At 35.0% G+C, this 18746-nt stretch overlaps 1 protein-coding gene across 1 annotated transcript; it reads right to left on the bottom strand.

Moving 5' to 3' along the window:
- Positions 1-8719: 8719 nt before the first annotated feature.
- LOC132644401 (protein FAR1-RELATED SEQUENCE 5-like) lies at positions 8720-12307 on the bottom strand. Its single transcript, XM_060360999.1, has 4 exons — positions 12036-12307; positions 9513-11718; positions 9351-9437; positions 8720-9256 (listed from the first exon to the last, which is right to left on the bottom strand). The coding sequence occupies exons 1-4, from the start codon at positions 12305-12307 to the stop codon at positions 9215-9217; spliced, it is 2607 nt and encodes an 868-aa protein (XP_060216982.1). The 3' UTR covers positions 8720-9214.
- Between the last annotated feature and the right edge of the window lie 6439 nt (positions 12308-18746).

Here is an 18746-nt window from a genome sequence, read left to right as displayed (position 1 = left end):
CATAAATAGTGATATTAACTATTTTTTATTTTAATTACTAATGAATTTAACTAATATAGCTACACAGTAACTTTCAGTTATTGGTGCACAAATACACCTAAAATTTAGCACCTCCAATCTCATATCCCCTTTTAATGGTAACAATATTAATCACTTAATATACATTACCATTCTCTCTCCTTTTTCATAAATTTTTTACTTTCTCTATTCTCACTCACTACTCGTTTCAGATTTTTCATTTCTCAAATCCCTAAAAAATTCTCTCTCTCCTTCTATCAACCACCACCACCACGGGTGGCGGCCGCCCCTCTCTCAATTTTTTTTTGGTTTTCATGATTTCAAGCTTTGTGGACAAATTAAACATAAGAAGGCAATTAACCTTTTCATTTTCTTTTTTATGTGAATGATGTTCCAAGTAGAATGATCATTCATTATGGTTGTGGATTTATCTCCCATTGTGGGCAAATTGTGGCTGTAAATGTCAAGACTTTTGGGCTGTGGACCAATGCCCATAAATTTGGACCGAGTTGCATTTGATCTGTGGCTAGGGTTTTTTGGTGGTTTAGGGTTTTTTAGGATTTTGAGAAGATGAAAAAGATATGTATTTGTGTATGTTTTATGATATAGCTACCAATTGTTGTGGTTGGTGGTGTATTTATATAAGTTTCTCTATATTTTTGTGTATTTTGTTCAAATTAATTCCATCAGTTCATCTAGTTTCAAATACATGAGTGACGAAAATACATTGTAAGTTTTCTATATATTTGTGTATTTTGTTCAAATTAATCCATCAAATACATGCGTGATGCAAATTGTTACTCACACAAATACATGAGATTTAATATAAAAATACATGGGGTTTGATTGATAACTTCAAATACATTGGTTATGCTTCAAATACATGTGCAAATCAAAACGAAATCAATATTGAAAACTCCAAATACATTACCGCTAAAATACATGGGTGATGCAAATTGTTACTCACACAAATACATGAGATTTAATATAAAATACATGGGGTTTGATTGGAAACTTCAAATACATTGGTTATGCTATCAAATACATGGGTAAATCAAGAACGAAATCAATATTGAAAACTTCAAATATATTGGTTGTTGAATGTTTTCAAATTTTGAATTTTTGATTTTTTATGTTTGAATGTTGAAGATTGGATGGAGGAATAGAAAATGGTTGTGGGAAGGTAATCTAAAATCTGATTTTGTGGAAGGGTATGGTAAAAAATACCGATTAATAGCTAATTAATTGATCCTGCCGTTATGGCCTTAAATCAAGGGATATGTTTTATTTTTTACTGTGTTACTATGTATTTATACGCATCAAATACATCCGAAAAATACCTTAATTTGGGAAAGCATAGCTACAAATGGTAATTTTTAAAAGGTAGCTAGCTATAAATGATAGGAAACTATCAAAAGGTAGTCATTTTGTTAATTTTACCTAAGAAAAATTACTTGGGATAGTAAGAAGTAATTATTGACAATAACTATCTTTTAATTTATTTATATTTAATAGCTACAGTGATTTTGTAAATTACAATTCGTAGCTATACGAAATACATTAGGTTTATGGCTTGTATTTCTCCCTCACTCCTCTCTTCTCCCTCACCTCTCTCTCTCTTTAATCCTTTATTCGCCGACGGTTGACTACCACCGCCGTTACCTCCGGCGTCGGTTCCTCGCCGGAGCCACGCAAAACTTGGCTTAGTTTTCAAATTGAACTCACATTTGAAAGGAAATTGAACTCTGATCTGTATTTGACTGGAATCTTCCGACGTCGATTCCTCGTCGTTCACTCCATCGTCGGTTCCTTGTCGGAGACAGGATTCATCAAACTTGGACTCATTATTCGTAATCGCCTACTGCTTGCCTGATAGACCACTGAACAACATGAGATCTTTGAGTAACAAACATGAGATCTCAGATCAGAGTATATTCATCAATTTTTTTATTGTATTTGACCGAAGATTGGACCGAAATCCATCGCTTCTTCTCCTTGTTGTATATCAGATCTAAGTGTATTTGAGTGTATTTTTTTGTATCTGACCGAAGACTTGATTGGAATTCATGGCTTCTTCTATTTCTTGTATCTCAAATGTGCATGTATTTGAGTCTTTTCATCATTTTTTGAGTGTAAATATAAGTTTAATGTATTTGCTTGACTGTATTTTTGGGCAAACTAGATGTATTTGACTGTATGTGTTCTTTGAATGATCTATATACAGCCAAATACAGCAAAAACAAAAGGGTACATTAATATATAAATACAATAAAATACACATCTCTGTTGTTTATTTAAATGCACTGGAATACAATCATTTTGAATACACATGTATTTAGAGAAATTAAGGTTGCATGTATTCAAATACAGTCAAATACTCGTAACATCAGATAAAGTTGGATACAACTGAACAATATATTCAAATACAACGAATTTGCCATAAACTGGCTACGAATTGTAAACTGATAAAAGGTAGCTACTAATTATTAACAACCCTTAAAGATAGTCATTCATGTAAGTTGCCCTTAATAATAACCACTATAATATGCCCAACAATCAAATCAGATTATTAAATTCAACTTTTGATAGAGAAAAAACACAATAAGAAGATTATGGGACATTATCTTTACCAACTACTAATAAAGACTATTTTACAAGCCCTCCTTACTTCCCTAAGGCACCGATAGAGGGTGACAAGATTGGTTCTTTTTGCGTTAAAGACTTAGAGTCTGTTTGGCTGGGCTTAAAAAAGCAGTTTATAAACTGTTTTCAGCTTATAAGGTGTTTTAGATAAGTTAAGCCAAACGAGCTCAATTATTTTATTTTTTAGCTTATTTTAAGCATAAAATGGTTTTAAGTTGGTCAGCCAAATACTCAAAAAAAAAAAAAACAACTTATAAGCAACTTATAAGTCAATCCAAACGGGCTCTTAATAGAAGACGTTTGTAATAATTAGCTAGTTTTGATAATTTGTGTGTTCAAAATATCAGTACCACGTCAGAAGTTGTTACTTTTGTATCCACTAGGAACGATGATCCTAATAGGACATCTATTTTGTATAATGTTGCTATCTAGTATAATGAATAAAATTATTTCTTTTACCCAAAAAAACTACTAATAATATAGTGAAGGAGATGTAGACACGAAGCAAATGTCTATAATTGTTAAAGATTAATATAGTTTATTGATATATTCTTTCTTTCTCTTTATTAAAAGGAGAATATGAACAAATATTGGGCACAATATAATTGTTTAAAATGTATAAGTAACAATATAATGATGTTCGTGTTAGCTTGCGGACATCTAGTTTATTCAGTGGGATATTGATTATTTTTATCAATATAAGTACAAGATTATTTTACTCACCAAAATTCAACCATATAAGAAGATATTATTTAAACTTTTTGTGTTTCTATTTGTATTTGAAGCCCAATTTTCTATGATATTTAGCTTGACCATTAGACTAAACTCGGCCTCAGTCATTGATATAATGTCAAAAACTGAAAAGGGCAAAGCAAAAAAAAAAAAAAAAAAAAGGGGAACTTCCATTTTGTCATTTTTAGCTCTTTGAACCTTTCAAGTTTACTAGTTATAGTATTAATTCAAGAAACCAAAATTTCTTTTTATTCATGTCTCTTTCCTCTTTTTTTTTTTTTTTTTGTATAATAGTCCATTTTTATTTTAGAGGAATAATTTTACAGCATTCGCTTCTGGAGAGGCCCACCCGTACCTCGGAAACACTTCCATTTCCTATCGTTCGACGGGCAATTCGGAGAATTGCCCTTCTTTTGGGTGATCTTTTGTTATATCCCGTATTTTTTTTTTTCGTCGGATTATTTGTAAGCGGAGGTGGGGCCCACACATCGAGATTTTTTTTTTTTTGACATCTGAAAAGTCATATGAATCACATATGTGAAGTTAAACACAACTCAAGAAGGACCCTTGGGCGAAATCAAAGTGGAAGTCCTCCAAACGAATATTTTTAAGAAAACGTTTTCGGGTGATCTGACTTCTAGGGGCAAAAACGGTATTATAAGTTTGGAATTTGGAAAATACCAAGAAATAGAAGTTGTAGATAATTGAATTAGCTTTCCAACCATAGGTCGTGGGTTCTCAGGTGACGTCGGTGCAAGGAGATATGGACGTTTTAAGGTCGAAAGGTCAGTGGGCTAGGCCCAACTCGGGGCCAACCGAGTTAGGCCCATGACAAAAAAATAAGAAATTGAGGCCCAAATAAAGGGGGTGTCCGGCCATGGCTTGGCAAGCCCATGAGATTTAATTAATTTTTCCATGTGCTAATTAGATAAAATGGGATCATTATCATAGAACTTTCAAGAAAAATTTAGAAGATGAAAAACAAAGCAAGGAGCAAATTAAAAGGGCCATACGGCCAAGCTCTTGAAAAATTGACCCTTTGAAATCTTTCTCCAAAAATTATTTTCTTGTGGTATTTCTACTAATTCAAGGGTCCTTTACAACTTGGTGTAATTATTTTGGAAGAAAGAGCACTTGTTTCTTCAAGTTGACAACTTGGTCAAGTGAAGAAGATTGTAGAAAAAGGTAAGAATTAATCCCTTTTTATTATGTTATGAAGGTTGGTTTATGTTGTAGTATGTAGAAATGAGTAGAATTTATGGAAATATGGAAGTTTACAAAGTGGGTGTGCATATATGTAAGTGGACATATATGTATATTGTTGTATAAATAATATGAGTTGAATTTTATGTTGTATTCTAGTTGTGGTTATGGTGAAATTTATATTGGAAATGGAAGAAAATGGTTCAAGTTGGCATGGAAAATTATTGGGAATAGTTATAGGAAATTATATGATTTTAATGAAGTTTTTATGTAATTATAGAAGTGGAGTTTTAAATGTGAATTATTATGTTAGTTGGTGAATTTGGAAGGATAATAGTCCATATTGGCATGAAAGATTGGTTGTTAAGTGGTTATGAGAAGTTTTGTGATTTTATGGTAGATTTATGTAATTATGAAAATGAAATTGTTAAGGTGCAAATTATGATTATGGTTGATGAAATTGGAAGATGGAAATATGTTATGAATATGTAGATTGAAGATTAGAAGTTTTGGATGGATTATGGTTTTGGTGGAAAGTTTGTATATTTTGTATATCTTGTGAATATTTGGTAGAAACGATATAAAATGCTTCCGAATTATATTGTAATGATCTTGATTAGTAATGAATGTAAAAACATTGAGATTGGTTTGGAAATGTGAAGTTGGAATGAAAGCTATTGCATTATGTTGGAAAGAAGACTAGTTGTGTTATATTGTGTTTTGTAGTCATGGTTGTTGTCATTGTGTTGATAGTTTGGCCGGGTTGAATTCCCGGATTGTTGTTGATTAAAAATTGGCTAAGTTGAATTTTGGGGATGGTGTATTTATAGGGGAGATGCTGCCCAAATTTTTGTAGACAAGTATTGGTTAAGATTGAAATCTTAAAGCCTTACAATTAACATTTGGTAATTGTGACCAAATTGTAGATTTTGGCGAACTTGAAACTTGATTTTGGAGACGTGTATGAATCGGAAAAGGTATGTAAGGATTCACCCTTCCTTCTATGGCATGTCTTAAACGTAATAAGTTGGATACGAGCCTCGGGGACAACTCTATTCTCCGGAATCCGCACCCAAAGTTCCCCCTTTTTCATTCAGTAGAATTGAATTAAATATTGTATGAAATGTTGAAAAAAATTGCCTAAACATCTAGAACTTGCACAAATAGGACCCGACTATCTTAAAACTCTCACAAGTGACGTCATGAAATGTAACGTATGTAAATCGTGTACGCCACCTCATTTGACCCGAGGTGGGCCCGTTATTCCCGGATTTTCTTAATTGTTTCGTTTATCGAACGATAAGTATATGTACATGTATATGGGGAAGATTGGGAAAGAGAAGGCGCTATAGACGCATAGCCACCTGATCAGTTGGAGTATGGTACATGATATCGTCTCGGACGCGGGATGCCCGGACGCGGGATATATGGTTAAATGGATCGGAGCCGACGCCTCGGCAATATGATATGTTCTATGTTATATATATATGAAAAGAAATGTTTTCCAAGAAAGCAAAGTATTATATGTATATGGATCGGGCTGCACGTGCCGCAGCAATACGTTATAGTATATGCACATATGGATCGGACTGCACGTTCCGCAGCGCTAAGCATGCATGGTATCCGCCAACGTGCACTTATATGTACAGGTTGTGTTTCTACTTCATGACATGCGTTATATCTCTTTTATGTTATTATTCATGCCTTACATACTCGGTACATTACTCGTACTGACGTCCCTTCTTGTGGACGCTGCGTTTCATGCCGCGCAGGTCAACAGGTAGACAAATTTGACTCTTAGAAGCTCCATCAGCAGTACTGTGACAGCGCTCCAGTTGTTCCGGAGCCTCAGTTTCTTGGTACTACTTTTGTGTACATATTCGGGCACGGTAGAACCGGTCCTTCTTGTATATGTAGATGTACTTTGTTTAGAGGCTCGTAGACAGATATGTACAGTCAGATGTTTTGTACTTTTGTGGTCCTCGTCGTTGTATAATGTGCTAGCAAAGTTTATAAGTCCATGTCTACAATTATGCCATTAATGTTAGCGTTAAGCAACAGAAAAAAAAAAAAGATACGGTATAGTCTATACGGCCCACCTAGTAGTAAAAGAACGATACGAGATAAGGGGTGCTCGGTACAAGTATCGGGTACCCGTCGCGGCCCCTAGTTGGGTCGTGACATCTTTAAATTTTGCTCCTCATATTTGAAAATTTTAAATTTTGTCCTTCGCTAAAACTCATGGGTTTCAGATTCGAACTTCCACTCAGTCAAAAATTTTAAAAAAATTCGCAAGGCAGAGTTTAAATTTCGCTATGCCCCCACCGGCATACACTTGTTAAGGAATTACCAAAGTTATGCCGGACCCGGCATACTTATGCCTTATGGGCAAACTTTTAGTTAAGCCTTAACTAAAAGTTTTTTCCTAGTTATGCCTTATGGGCCAGACTTTTAGTTAAGGCTTAACTAAAAGTATGCCCCATAAGACATAGACTTTGTTTTATAAGCCAAATTTGGTTAGTTCAAACTCCGCATATTGGCAACCAAATTGAACTTAACATCAGCAAAGCAGTAACGCTGGGAAAGAAACAGATCATATATTGGCAGAAATAAAGCATGCTCATAAAAGGCTGATATTGTTTTTATATTTTATCTACTGGTGCATCGTAGGATGTGTCAATTTGCACAACTTGGTAAGTGCAAATATTAACAGACTGAGGTACATTTGCAACATTTTAAGACCTGAATATGCATTAAGATACATTTAGGTAGAATAGAACATCCACATTCTTTATTGGTTTGTTATGATTTACTGGTCTGGTCCCATTAAAGTTTGTCCATAAATATGGCTGACCCGATATAAACTTGTTAAGGAATTATCAAAGTTATGCCGGATCCGGCATAAACTTGTTAAAGAATTTCCAAAGTTATGCCGGATCCGGCATACTTATGCCAAGTCTGCCCATAAGGCAGAGTATGCCGGGTCCGCCATAACTTTGGTAATTCCTTAACAAATGTATGCCGGGTCCGACATACATGCGACCAAAATCTTGCCTTGCAATTTTTTTTTTAATTTATGCTTGAGCGGGAGTTAACCCAGAACCTCATGATTTCTGCGTGAACGCTCAGGGTTGCAACGCAAAGGACAAAAATTAAAGACCAGCAATATGAGGGGCATAATTTAAAGACCACAAATATAAGAGGCAAAATTTAAAGATCACTCCAAAAGAAGGGCAATCCGCGCAAAAAAATGTCGTTCGACTCTCTCAAACAACTTTCCTCCGTACAACTTCTTATGATGGTCATAAAGCAGGTTTGGTTTCTGAGCCCAACCACATAATGGTCCATAAAGCAGGTTTAGTTTTTTTTTTTTTTTTTAAATGTCAATCTCCATTTGGGACTTGGCTCCGCTCCAGTATAGGGACTGTCCAGTTTGTCAAGTGGACCTTTAATCTGCTGACATCTGGACACTTACAGATCTAAGGGTCATTAATTGTTCAACCAAAAAAGCCTCTTAAACCATGGTTAGGCCACACACTAGTTAATATTTAATATTTTCTTATCAGCAACATTATTATAGGCGAGAATCATGCTACTTTTCAGTTTTCTGATTTTCTTTATTCCCAACAAAAATTGAAGATATCTCATTTCATGATTTTTTTTTAATTTTTATTTTCATGATCTTTCTTTAAGTGTCTGTTATTTACACTACCAGGTCTCCAAATATTGTTAAATTTCCGCCCAAAATTTCAACCTCTTTCAAATTTAACGCGTCATTATTTTCATAGATTGTCGAGAACTCATAAACTAAAAATATTGCATCCGCGTATGTCCGCTCCACACTTTATTGGATGCTAATATAATCTTAAGTATTCGTTTTTTCTGTTATTACTACTCCAACTATCCGAAAAGCAGGATCTTCTAGTATTCATTTCTCAAAATAATCAACCAAACTACTAGCCACCCCACGTTTCAAACACAATATAAAAATGTAGTAGGGGACGGTATTGTTAACAGTGTAACATATAAAAAAAAAATGTCTTAACATAATCTTCCTTGGTTAAACATCTTGAAAGGTGTTACTGAAGCATGAAAACAAAAATCTAGAATTCTATCACCTTGTTTCATTTCAACTGTATTTGCAGTCAGAATTCCCATGAAATAAAAATCCCAAACTAGTCTTGCTGATGAAATCCAAGCACACGAAGCACCTTTCTCTTTCCAAATATATTTGTCTTGATTACATTGGCAATTGCCTTTTCTCTTGCTACCAAAAAACAGGGTAAATATCATGCAACAAATGATTCAATGCAGTTGCACAACCAAATAAGCATAAAAAACATTACTTTATTGTAGTTCCAAAGTTGAAGATTGTTCAGTTCTTCGATATAAGGGAAATTGGAATTGAGAAGAGGAAACTCAAAACATACTTCTATAAGGGACAAACAAATTCCAACATCCACAGGTGGGTTACAACCTTGACATGAAAAAAAAAAAAAAGGCTCAATTCACATTGGCGAATGTCAATTGCACACTAGTAAAAAACCTATGAACGGAAACAAGCTACTATGCCGGACACGATCACCATGTAACCTCTGCGTTCACGAATTTGCCATAATCAATGTTGAGAATACTTGTTTAAATCATGAAATGAAACATCCTGCAATAGATATAAAAAGACAGTTTCTGATAAATAATAGTACTTATTAGAAAAATATATACGTATGTGAAGTATTAAAAAATTGTTCACTAACTCTTAAGAGTTGAGTCAAACTTCCATTAGATGACCCTTGAGACAACTGTGGAGGGCACAATGGAGGAAAACTTCCTTCTGTCACACCCTATTATTTAAACGATTGCATGAGTTTTTAAGTTATAATAATAAATAAGGAAAAACATTAGATGTCGTGAGGTACCATATCATTTGATGTATCTGATAAAGGTGTACATGGGACTTGAAGACAGGGAAGGTGATCTAACTGCTGCTTAGTTTGGCATTGAAGAGATTTTGGCAACGAAGTCCTACCTTTCTTCTTGGACTTTTCCGTAAAACTCTTTGGCCGAGTATTAGAGCGACGAGTTGGTTCCTTTCTTTTTAACCCGGTCACCTTTGTGACATTTGTGTTGTCAATAAATATTATTTCACTCGGTTCGTTCTGAATACTCTTGCTTGGAGCCAACTTTTCAGGCGATTCATTTCTCTTCTTGATATCCTTTAACTTGGCAATTATCTCATTCGCACCTTTTGCGGCCAATTCATACCCTTCTGTGGATTCTGAAGCTTCACTTGAAATTTGAACAAAAGTATGGCATAAATGTCTGTACCTTGCAGTAACTTCAACTTTTGGATCACTATCTTTTTCTACTAGATCGATATCTACCTCGTTCATGTTAGAAGCATCTTTTGTCCACCGCTTTAATATATAATGTACCGGAATCATATCCTTCACATTTAGTAAATCCAGAATCTTTAAAGCATGTCTACATAGTATACCCAAAAATTCAAACAATTTGCAGCTGCAAGAAACTTGAGTTACTGATTGCTTAACAGTTACAGCATGCTCCTTAACACTTCCAAGAGTGCTAACATTATAGGTACATAATTCTCCTTCACTATAAGAGTCCTTTATGGAAACCAGTAGTGATCTTTCCCATTCATTTTGGAACATATCAAATATAGTTGGGGTGTATACTTCCCTAGCATGAATCAATAAAGGAAGTTTAACCTTTAAAATAGGTATTCTTTGAGTCATGTCAAAATTTGACTTATTCTCATTGGCACGCTTATCATCAACTGATCTTTGAAAATGCTTAAAAAATTGAACAATATCCAAATCAGATTTTAAATATCCCCTTAAAGATCCATTAAAACTCTCACTTAATTGTGTACTTCGCATACCTGCTGAGAATGTATGTCTTCCGTATGTCATGGACCATTTCTCTCTTACAACAAATGTGTTTTTCAACCAACTATTATCCTCAAGGTCATATTTCTCAAGCATTTCCTGCCATGCACTTAAAAAATCCTCCTCATACTCATAATCATAAAGCAATTTGCTAAAATCTCTTGGAAATGATTCATTAGCTCTAAAGATATGATTAAGATGTTTAAATGCATTCTTTTCCAAGTGCCATACACAAAGGCGATGATATGTTTTGGGCATTACAAATGATATAGCAGCAGATATAGCGGGATCTTGATCAGTGAAAAATGTTTGTGGTTTATCCGCAGACATAATCTTAAAGAATGCATTTAAAAGCCATACAAATGATTCAGTTGACTCTTCGTATAGAAGGGCTGCACCAAATATAACCATTTCCCTATGGTTATTTAAACCAACAAACAACGCCAAGGGTCGATACTCTTTATTTGTTCTATATGTTGTATCAAAGGACACAACATCTCCATAAATCTTAAAATCTCTTATCATCTTTCCATCAGCCCATAATACATTAGTTATCAAACCATCGTCATCTAGATCTAAAGAATACCGAAAAGCAGGATCTTCTAGTATTTGTTTCTCAAAATAATCAACCAAACTACGAGCCACCCCATGTTTCAAACTATCTTTTCTTTTATCCCGAAGATAATTCTTTTGATCTCTCCTTGTGTAACCTAGAAAAGATTGTCCTCCAACTTGACGAGCAGCATAATCAAATGAAGCTTTAGGGCATATTCCTGAATCATCTAATAAGTCAATTTCATATGCTTGAGCAACTTTTATCTTTCTTTGTGAGGGTAACATATGAGCCAAAGAAGAAGGAACAAGAGGATGATTATGTTTCTCTTCAAATGAAGTGATGCGAAACATTCCATTTGATTGACGACTAACACTAAAATGAGCTAAGCACCCCGTCCTAGTTTCATTTCTATGTTTTTGAACCATCGTATCTCGTTTGTGTTTATCTCTATAACCTTCTTTATAACATACCAATTTTCTTGAAGTCACGTACCCTCGGACTTTATTTTTGTTAGCATATTCTCTCCTTACGCTAAAACCAATTACACCAGCGTATTTATTGTAATATTCATATGCATGCTCATCTGAATCAAATTCCATCCCAAGTTTTATGAGCACATTACATCCACTTTGAGACTGACTAGATCCAATCTCCATAAATCTAAAATACAAAGAATATAAATAAGATAAATAATCAGTAATCTTAAAATTTTACGAGTTCATTATCAAAAAAAGCATACACAGTGATGTAAACAACCAAAATACATAGTAGCAGCAACATGTCACTTCCAAAGCAAGCTTAATTTCATAAGGCATAGTACAGTGGTGATTTTTCAGCAACTTCAAGGTGTAAGTCTACAAGGACTATTTGTGTGATATAGTTTTGAACTTTATTCAATTTATGATGTGTGCAAAAATTCCCACATTTTTGTTATTCATATTTACTAAGTAATATTCTCAAAAGGTTCTGGTTGAGACATTTTATCAAATACATTGTTGACACTTTTCACATTGACAATTGTACCAACAAAAAGTAAAAGGCTTTCACATTGACAATTGCAACAAGAAGAGGAGTGTAAGAGCAATGAATAACCTGTATTTGTGTCGTCACTTCTTCTCAAGAAAAAGAATTGTTCATCAACTGATTTTCTTTTTCTTTCGGATCTTTTGTTGTTGTGCCTTGCAAATGATTTAATTTTCTCTGTTTGCTGAGTGTTACATCGTCCCTCTCTTGAGCATATAATTTCCATGGTAAGAAAATCTTTTTCCCAACAAGAAGGAAATTCCTACAGCAATTTTGTCGGATATCTTGCAACCAGCTCCGAAAATTTTGAAGCGGGATTTTAGGATTTTCTTTTATCTGCGTTTAACCATGGTTTAAGAGGCTTTTTTGGTTGAACAATTAATGACCCTTAGATCTGTAAGTGTCCAGATGTCAGCAGATTAAAGGTCCACTTGACAAACTGGACAATCTCTATACTGGAGCAGAGCCGAGTCCCTCTATTTGCAAGGGCGGCTCATCAAAAGGCCTACAGTCATTTGGTAAGAGCCTTTTTCTTCATACTTGTTGTTTATAACGTAATACTCCCTCTGTTTCAATTTGTTTGAACTTATTTTGTTTTTAGTCCGTATTAAAATGAATAATTTTTTTTTTAATTTGAAAATAAATTCACTTTATGAATGATTTACAGCCACATAAATTTTCAAGGCTTATTTTGAACCACAAGTTTCAAAAATCTTCCCTCTTTCTTAAATGTCGTGTCCAGTCAAATGAATTCATATAAATTGAAACAGAGGGAGTATCATTATACTAAAAGTGGGAAGCTCCTACCTTCAAAATTAGATTACCATTTTTCCTTTGTAGTAAATTAAAATGTAATAAAACATAAAAAAATGTAATAATATTATAATTGCATGAATCCTGAATTATACGTTTAGGACCATAAATAAATTTACGCATTGAATGAGATCCTAATTAAATATCCAATTGAACAAAAGCATTAAAATTACATAAAGGGTGAATGAATAAGAAGCTCATTAGTTCTATTTTAATGCTCCACTACTCATGAAATAATGAATACGATGCATGCAATTGTGTATCTGATATACTATGATATTTTGATGTCTTTTTAAATTCTAAACTGAATACCTCCAACAGTCATTGAAGGCTGAATGAGTAGGATGTTTCATCTGCCCATGGTAATCAATTTACATTTTAGCTTTATTTGTTTCGTCTTTTGGCCTTTCTCCAATAATAATAGTTATATACCCCTTTTATTGCACTATATAAAGTGGAGCTGCAATATGAAAATAATAGGTTTGTCAAAAATATCCCAAATAGTGGATATCCAAAATATCCCAAAATATCCCAAAATATCTCAAAATATCTCATGTCCTGTTTCTCTATAAATAGGATGCACAAATGCAATGTTGAAAGAGCAGAAGTAATATAAACTGATATCTCTCTACATATTCTCTCTACATATTTCTTCCGTATATTTACTTTATAGTTATTATTTTATAACACGTTATCAGCACGAGACTCTGTTATCTCGAGCAAATACTTCAAAACCTCGAAGGTATTGATTTCTTCGTTTTCCTTTACTAATGGCAAATCTTACTAAATGTGAATTTGTAGCCTTAGATATATCCGGTAATAGATATATGTCTTGGATTCTTGATGCCGAGATTCACCTTAATGCGATGGGTCTGGAAGACACCATCAAAGATAAAAATGAGGCATCAAACCAAAATCGTGCTAAGGCAATGATATTCCTCCGCCGTCATCTTGATGAGAATTTGAAAATGGAATATCTCACGGTTAAAGATCCTCTTACGCTGTGGAATGATCTGAAAGATAGATATGATCACCTGAAGATGGTCATACTTCCACAAGCACGTTTTGATGGGCTCCATTTAAGGTTCCAAGACTTTAAATCTGTTAAGGCATATAATTCTGCAATGTTTAAAATTATTTCTCAATTGAAATTATGTGGTGAAAATATTACTGATGATGATATGCTGGAGAAAACATTCTCCACTTTTCCTGCCTCGAGTATGCTCCTGCAGCAGCAATACCGAGAGATGAAGTTCAAGAAATATGCTGAACTAATCTCACATCTTTTAGTGGCTGAACAACATAATGAATTACTGATGAAAAATCATGAAAGCCGACCCACTGGTACTGCCCCATTCCCTGAAGTGAATGAGGCAAATTTTCGCCATTCTAGGCGTGGAAGAGGTCGTGGCCCCAGTCGTGGTCATGGTCGTGGTCGAGGAAGGAATTTTAATAATGATTCTCGTTATGCACCATATAATACCCTTCACCACCAGCAGTGTAAAAGGAAGGATGAAAAGCATGATGTTGTGCAAAAGAAAAATTCAGAAAATAATTGCTTTCGATGTGGAGGAAAAGGGCACTGGGCACGTACCTGTCGTACGCCAAAGCACCTTGTTGATCTATATCAAGCCTCCCTCAAAAGGGCAGAAAATGATGCCGAAGCAAATTTTATTTCTGAAGATAATGTTGAGCCTATGCATTTAGATGTGGCAGATTTCTTTGAAATCCCTGAAGGAAAAATAGATCATCTGATCGGTGATGGATCTGTATTAACTTAGATATTTCATACATGTCATTTGTATTAGCTAATGTGGTTATGTTTCCATATATAAGTAATAAAGTGTGTGTAATACTTTGTCTAATCAAAATATCTACTTCGATGTTTACTTTGCCTATTTTTTCGTTTTGAAGAATATATGGAAAATCCTCAAATATTATTTGGATCAATGACAAATCATGAAGATATTTGTGTGATTGATAGTGGAACAACGCATGCTATATTCAAAGATGAAAAATACTTTTCTCACTTGCGTAGAAAAAGGGGAAATATTAATACAATTTCTGGCAATTCGAAATTAATTGAAGGCTCCGGAAGAGCTACTATATTTCTACCTAAGGGGACGAAACTTGTTATAGAAGATGCACTATTCTCTTCTAGATCCCCAAGAAACTTGTTGAGTTTCAAAGATATCCGCCGTAATGGGTATCACGTTGAGACATTAAATGAAACAAATGATGAATATCTTATCATTACAAAGAATGTCTCCGACCAGAAATGTGTTTTGGAGAAATTACCAACTTTGTCTTCTGGCCTGTACTATGCAGAAATTAGTACAATGGAAGCACACTCAATCGTAAACCAGAAGTTTAACGATTCAGGAACTTTTGTGCTTTGGCATGACCGAATGGGTCATCCTGGATCAATAATGATGAGACGAATTATTGAAAATTCAAAAGGGCATCCACTTAAGAACCTGAAGATTCTTGAAAGTAGTGAGTTTTCATGTGTCGCTTGTCATCAGGGCAAATTGATAACCAGGCCATCACCAATGAAAGTTGACATTGAATCCCCTGCTTTTCTAGATCGTATACATGGGGATATATGTGGACCTATTCACCCATCTTGTGGGTCATTCAGATATTTTATGGTTCTAATAGATGCGTCTTCGAGATGGTCTCATGTGTGCCTCATATCGTCTCGCAACCTGGCGTTTGCGAAATTATTGGCACAAATAATACGCTTAAGGGCACACTTCCCAGATTATCCTATAAAGGCTATACGTCTTGATAATGCTGGAGAATTTACATCCCAAGCTTTTGATGATTATTGTTTATCAGTTGGGATAAAGGTTGAACATCCTGTAGCACATGTTCATACCCAAAATGGCCTTGCTGAGTCATTTATTAAGCGTGTGCAATTGATAGCAAGACCATTACTTATGAAAACACGGTTGCCTACAACCGTCTGGGGTCATGCTATTTTACATGCAGCATCTCTTGTTCGTCTTAGACCGACTCATTATAATAAATACTCCCCGTCACAATTAGTGTTTGGTCATGAACCAAATATTGCTCATCTCCGAATCTTTGGCTGTGCTGTATATGTGCCTGTAGCACCACCACAACGCACTAAGATGGGCCCCCAAAGAAGGTTAGGAATATATGTTGGGTTTGAATCACCCTCCATTATTCGCTATCTTGAGCCATTGACGGGAGATTTATTCACTGCCCGATTTGCAGATTGTCGATTTGATGAAACAAATTTTCCACAATTAGGGGGAGAGAGAAAAGAAATCAAAAGAGAAATTGCGTGGAGAGTTCCATCACTATCTCATTTTGATCCACGTACCCCTATATGTGAGCAGGAGATCCAGAAGATCATCCACTTACAGAAAATAGCAAATCAAATGCCAGACGGATTTACTGATTTGAAAAGAATAACTAAGTCGCATATCCCTGCAGAGAATGTGCCTATTCGAATTGATGTTCCAAAGGGACAATCTACTAGTGTCATAGCCTCTGAATCTCATCCACGCCTGAAGCGTGGTAGGCCATTGGGCTCCAAGGATAAAAATCCAAGAAAAAGAAATACAAACAATGATCAGAATGACACTATGAAAGGATCTCATGAAGAGATTCAAGATCTGATTAATTCTGATATTTCTGAAGAAATCAGCAAACCCGAGACTTCAGTGAGTGAAGAACTATATCGTTCGAAAATTGTGGTGAATAGTGTTTTTGCATATAATGTTGCACTAAATATTATAAAGGGCAGTGAGGATCAGGAACCTCAATCTGTCGGAGAATGTCGCCGAAGATATGATTGGCCAAAATGGCAAGAAGCAATTCAATCAGAATTGAATTCACTTGCTAAACGTGAGGTTTTTGGACCTGTAGTCCAAACGCCTAATGGTGTAAAACCAGTTGGTCACAAATGGGTCTTTGTACGGAAAAGAAATGAGAGAAATGAAATTGTGCGATACAAAGCACGCCTTGTTGCACAAGGATTCTCTCAAAGACCCGGCGTCGACTATGAAGAAACATATTCACCAGTTATGGATGCAATAACATTTCGATACCTCATGGGTTTAGCTGTCTATGAAACCCTTGAAATACATCTTATGGATGTGGTTACAGCTTATCTTTATGGTTCACTTGATAATGAAATTTATATGAAAATTCCTGAAGGATATAAAATGCCTGAAGCATTTGGTTTAAAGTCTCGGGAAATGTATTCAATCAGATTACAAAGATCATTATATGGTTTAAAACAATCAGGGCGTATGTGGTATAATCGCCTAAGTGAATACTTGATAAATGAAGGATATATAAATGATGCCATTTGTCCATGTGTTTTTATTAAGAAAACAAAATCAGGGTTCATTATACTTGCTGTTTATGTTGATGACATAAACCTCATTGGAACTCCAGAAGAGCTCCAAAAGGCGATTGAATATTTGAAGAAAGAATTTGAGATGAAAGATCTCGGAAAGACAAAACTCTGTCTTGGTCTGCAAATTGAACATTTCGCAAAAGGGATCTTTATCCATCAATCTGCCTATACTGAGAAAGTTTTAAATCGGTTTTACATGGACAATTCGCATCCTTTAAGTACTCCTATGGTTGTTCGCTCACTTGAAGTGAGCAAAGATCCGTTCCGACCTCAGGAAGAAAACGAAGAGCTACTTGGTCCTGAAGTACCATATCTTAGTGCAATAGGTGCACTTATGTATCTTGCTAATGCTATAAGACCTGACATAGCATTTTCTGTTAATTTGCTAGCAAGATATAGCTCTTCTCCTACACGGAGGCATTGGAACGGGATTAAGCATATATTGCGATATCTGAAGGGAACTAGCGATATGGGTCTGTTTTATACTAACAAAGGTAGTACAGATCTTGTTGGTTATGCAGATGCAGGTTATTTATCTGATCCACATAAAGCTCGATCTCAAACGGGCTATCTGTTTACATGTGGAGGTACTGCTATATCATGGCGATCGACCAAGCAGTCCATTGTTGCTACTTCTTCAAATCATGCTGAGATAATCGCTATTCATGAAGCAAGTAGAGAATGTGTGTGGTTGAGATCAGTAATACATTTCATCAGAGAAAGATGTGGCTTGAAGTGTGATACAAAAATACCCACAGTATTATATGAAGATAATGCTGCATGCATAGCTCAGTTAAAAGGAGGTTTCATAAAAGGAGATAGAACAAAGCACATTTCACCAAAGTTATTTTTCACACATGATCTCCAGAAGAATGGTGATATTGATGTGCAACAAATCCGTTCAAGTGACAATCCTGCAGATTTGTTCACTAAATCTTTGCCAACTTCAACTCTTGAGAAGATGATATTCAAGATTGGAATGCGAAGACTCCGACATCTGAATCTTGGTCTTCGTCAGGGGGAGTGAAATACGTGTTGTACTCTTTTTCCCTTAACCAAGTTTTGTCCCATTGGGTTTTCTTGGTAAGGTTTTTAATGAGGCAACTCTCAAAGCGTATTATTAGATATGCGCACTCTTTTTCCTTCATTAGGACTTTTTCCCACAGGGTTTTTTCTAATAAGGTTTTAACGAGACACATCATCTATTAATGGATATCCAAGGGGGAGTGTCAAAAATATTCCAAATAGTGGATATCCAAAATATCCCAAAATATCCCAAAATATCTCAAAATATCTCATGTCCTGTTTCTCTATAAATAGGATGCACAAATGCAATGTTGAAAGAGCAGAAGTAATATAAACTGATATCTCTCTACATATTCTCTCTACATATTTCTTCCGTATATTTACTTTATAGTTATTATTTTATAACAAGGTTTAGTTTTTCCCCTTTTTC

The sequence above is a fragment of the Lycium barbarum genome, chromosome 6 (assembly GCF_019175385.1).
Source record: "Lycium barbarum isolate Lr01 chromosome 6, ASM1917538v2, whole genome shotgun sequence".
Lineage (NCBI taxonomy): Eukaryota > Viridiplantae > Streptophyta > Magnoliopsida > Solanales > Solanaceae > Lycium > Lycium barbarum.
Note: the sequence above shows the minus strand (reverse complement) of the source record. Positions and strands in the feature narration are given on the sequence as shown.

Excerpts from the sequence above, each read along its gene's own strand:
- LOC132644401 (XM_060360999.1), bottom strand. The coding sequence starts at position 12,307 with ATGGAAATTATATGCTCAAGAGAGGGACGATGTAACACTCAGCAAACA. Across the intron at positions 11,719-12,035 it reads AACAATGTATTTGATAAAAT|ATTTATGGAGATTGGATCTA; the intron begins GTCTCAACCAGA and ends TTTGTATTTTAG. Across the intron at positions 9,438-9,512 it reads CAGATACATCAAATGATATG|GGTGTGACAGAAGGAAGTTT; the intron begins GTACCTCACGAC and ends TTTAAATAATAG.